Source organism: Akebia trifoliata, chromosome 10 (genome assembly GCF_017979445.1).
Source record: "Akebia trifoliata isolate Shusen 1 chromosome 10, ASM1797944v1, whole genome shotgun sequence".
Lineage (NCBI taxonomy): Eukaryota > Viridiplantae > Streptophyta > Magnoliopsida > Ranunculales > Lardizabalaceae > Akebia > Akebia trifoliata.
In genome coordinates, this window is record NC_141384.1 from 25,646,609 (window position 1) to 25,649,663 (window position 3,055).

The window sequence follows — 3,055 nt, forward strand, 5'->3', positions numbered from 1 at the left end:
GTTGAAGTCTTATAACAAAGATATTAACGGTAAACCACCTTTCCTTGCAGTCATACGGTACACCACCTCATCAGATCTTCTACTGTCAACGGCCATGATAAAGCCACGTCAAGATAAAAAAATTATTAGCAAAATTAAGATAATTATGGTCTTATAACAAAGGGATTAACAGTTAACTACGTTGCCTTGCTGTCACTTTCTCGATCTCTGTAGAACGTTCTTTAAAAACGAATCCGCTCTCTGGAACCTTCTACATTCCACTCTACTCTTCTCCACCGAACCTCAAAACTTTATTTAAACCCCTTCAAAACCCTTATCCCTCACTTGTAAACAGAGCGACAAAAAACATTTTTCAATCTCTCGATCTCTACTTTGATTTTTTCTCAAAAACTCGAAACGATTTTCGAAAATGGCTTCATCAATCGCATTAAGGAAAGCCTCCACTTCAAACATCCTCAACAAATTCATCAATCCGATGCGCTCCATCGCAGTCGCACCATCCATGAATCGATCCTTCAACACCAACACTCAGATGCGCCAATTCGAAGGAGAAGATCGCGACATCGACGTCGATCGCCGATCTGATCAGTATCTCCAGCGTCGCCGCGATGCCCCTCCTACTCTGTTCTCTGGTAGTCGTCTTCTCGTTCCACGACCTCTGCTTCACAGAGTCAGATTTAATCTTCATTTTTTTTTTAAAACTATTTTTTGGATTTTGATCTGATTTGGTTCGTTTTTGTTTTTTTTTGGCTGTTATAGAGGTGTTTGATCCGTTTTCTCCAACGAGGAGCTTAAGTCAGGTGTTGAATCTAATGGACCAGTTCATGGAGAATCCATTCTTGTCTGCTTCGAGAGGAATTGGAGCTGGAACAAGTAGAGGTTGGGATGTAAAGGAAGATGAGAACGGTTTGTATTTCAGAATCGAGATGCCTGGATTGAGCAAAGAAGATGTGAAGATTTCTGTGGAGGATAACACTTTGATCATCAAAGGAGAAGGAGAGAAGGAATCTGAAGATGAGGAGAGTAGGAGGAGGTACAGTAGCAGAATTGATATTCCATCGAAGCTCTACAAGATCGATGAGATCAAAGCAGAGATGAAGAATGGTGTGCTTAGGGTTTTCGTTCCGAAAGTGAAGGAGGAAGAGAGGAAGGATGTGTTTCAGGTTAAGGTTGAGTGATCTGGATTGTTGTGGTGGTAGTGATGTGGTCCTCTGTTGAAGTCTGTTTCTAGTGTTTAGGGTTTTCTAGTTGTTCATGATTAGGTTTAGTTTTGTTCTGGCGAATGGTTCAAGAATGAAGAGGGCTTTGTTAATACGAAACAGAGGAAATATGAAAAAATGTTTTTAATTTCTTCTAAATCCATTACCTACCCTTTTTCTGTTTCTTGTTGTCCAAGAAAACTTATTTTCAAAAAGGTGTATTTACCCGGCAGACCAAGCTGTTGCATTTTTATTAATAAAAAAAAGGCCCTTAGAGTTCTGACAACTCCTAACAGAGCCTTACTTTTTGCAATTTGTTACCTATCAAACCTTTAAGTGGGGATCTACGTCATTAACTTCAAATTTATGGAATTAATTTGTTACTCCGACGTACCTGGAGTGGAACCATCAATCTGTGGCATCTGGTTATAAAGGATAAAATTTTAAAAATAAAAATTAGAAAAAAAAAAGTTATAATTTTCATCATAAGGTTATTTTTAAATTTGGGAGTTCAGAATCTCAAAAAGGCATTTATTTTTAAAAATAAAATTTATTTGAATCCAATTTTTCCATGACATCAAGAAAATAACTTGATTTGATATCCAAGTTAATCACGCTAGTGAGATTAGTTCAAGTTAACTTGATAAAATAAGGGAGTTTTCTAGTGAGGTTTGTTCAAGTAACTTGATAAAAAATAAGGGAGTTTATAAGTATATAGAGTGGCATTATGTCCTATAGAGAGGCAAATACTGCCTTATAATTTTTCAAAATTGAAATTAGAAATTTTGGAATGTGCTGATTTTTTGTGAAATTTTGGAATGTGCTGATTTTTTGTGAGGGTGATATGTTCATATAGAGATCATCTTTACTAAAAATCGGTTTATTCTGAAATTTCTATAACCCATACATTGAAAAAATGTTTGGCATAATGGTAGGCTCTTTTTATGGCCTTGTTACAAATTTATATGTGTCCCTATCCGTGGCCAACAGTTTGGCAAACATTTTGGCAAACACTTTTTCAAAACATGGGTTAGAGGTCTTGGAATGGGTTGATTTTTGGTGAGGATGATCTCTACGGTGAGGAGATCATCCTCACCAAAAATCAGCTCATTCCAAAACTTCTAGCCCCATTTTACAAGTTGAAAAATCGTGAACCGTCCATTTTTTGTAAATCATTTTTGATGAGGTTAGAAGTTTTGGAATGGGCTGATTTTTGGTGATGATGATCTCCTCACCATAGAGATCATCCTCACCAAAAATCAGCCCATTCCAAGACCTCTAACCCATGTTTTGAAAAATGTGTTTGCCAAACTGTTGGCCATTGAACGCTACTCTTTATATATTTCCCATATATATATATATATATATATATATATATATATATATATATATATATATATATATATAATATATATATAATATATATAGGGTCCCGTTCAGCACCCTAAGTTTTACCACACACTTTAACATGTCTTATATGGGTCAGAAGTTTCGGAATGAGCTGATTTTTGGTGAGGATGATCTCTATGGTGAGGAGATCATCCTCACCAAAAATCAGCTCATTCCAAAACTTCTAACCCATCAAAATTGATTTACAAAAAATGGACGGTCCACGATTTTTCAACGTGTAAACATGGGGCGAAACATTTCGGAATGGGCTGATTTTTGGGGAGGATGATCTTCTAATCATAGAGATCATCCTCACCAAAAATCAGCTCATTCCAAAACTTATAACCCATGTAGGACAAAAAACGTTTGTTAAAGTGTGTGGTAAAACTTAGGGTGCTGAACATTTCCCATTAATGTTCAGCACCCTAAGTTTTACCACACACTTTAACAAACGTTTTTTGTCCTAC

General features: G+C 36.3%; 1 protein-coding gene across 2 annotated transcripts; it reads left to right on the forward strand.

The window, feature by feature from the left end:
- Positions 1-311: 311 nt before the first annotated feature.
- LOC147393438 (small heat shock protein, chloroplastic-like) lies at positions 312-1,358 on the forward strand. 2 transcript variants are annotated; one of them, XM_086456875.1, is made up of 2 exons: positions 312-635; positions 760-1,358. In XM_086456875.1, exons 1-2 carry the CDS (start codon positions 410-412, stop codon positions 1,176-1,178), a joined length of 645 nt encoding a protein of 214 aa, XP_086313001.1. In that variant the 5' UTR covers positions 312-409; the 3' UTR covers positions 1,179-1,358. The 2 variants fall into 2 exon arrangements, with proteins under 2 accessions (XP_086313001.1, XP_086313002.1); XM_086456876.1 differs by having other exon boundaries at positions 314-632.
- Positions 1,359-3,055: the final 1,697 nt, after the last annotated feature.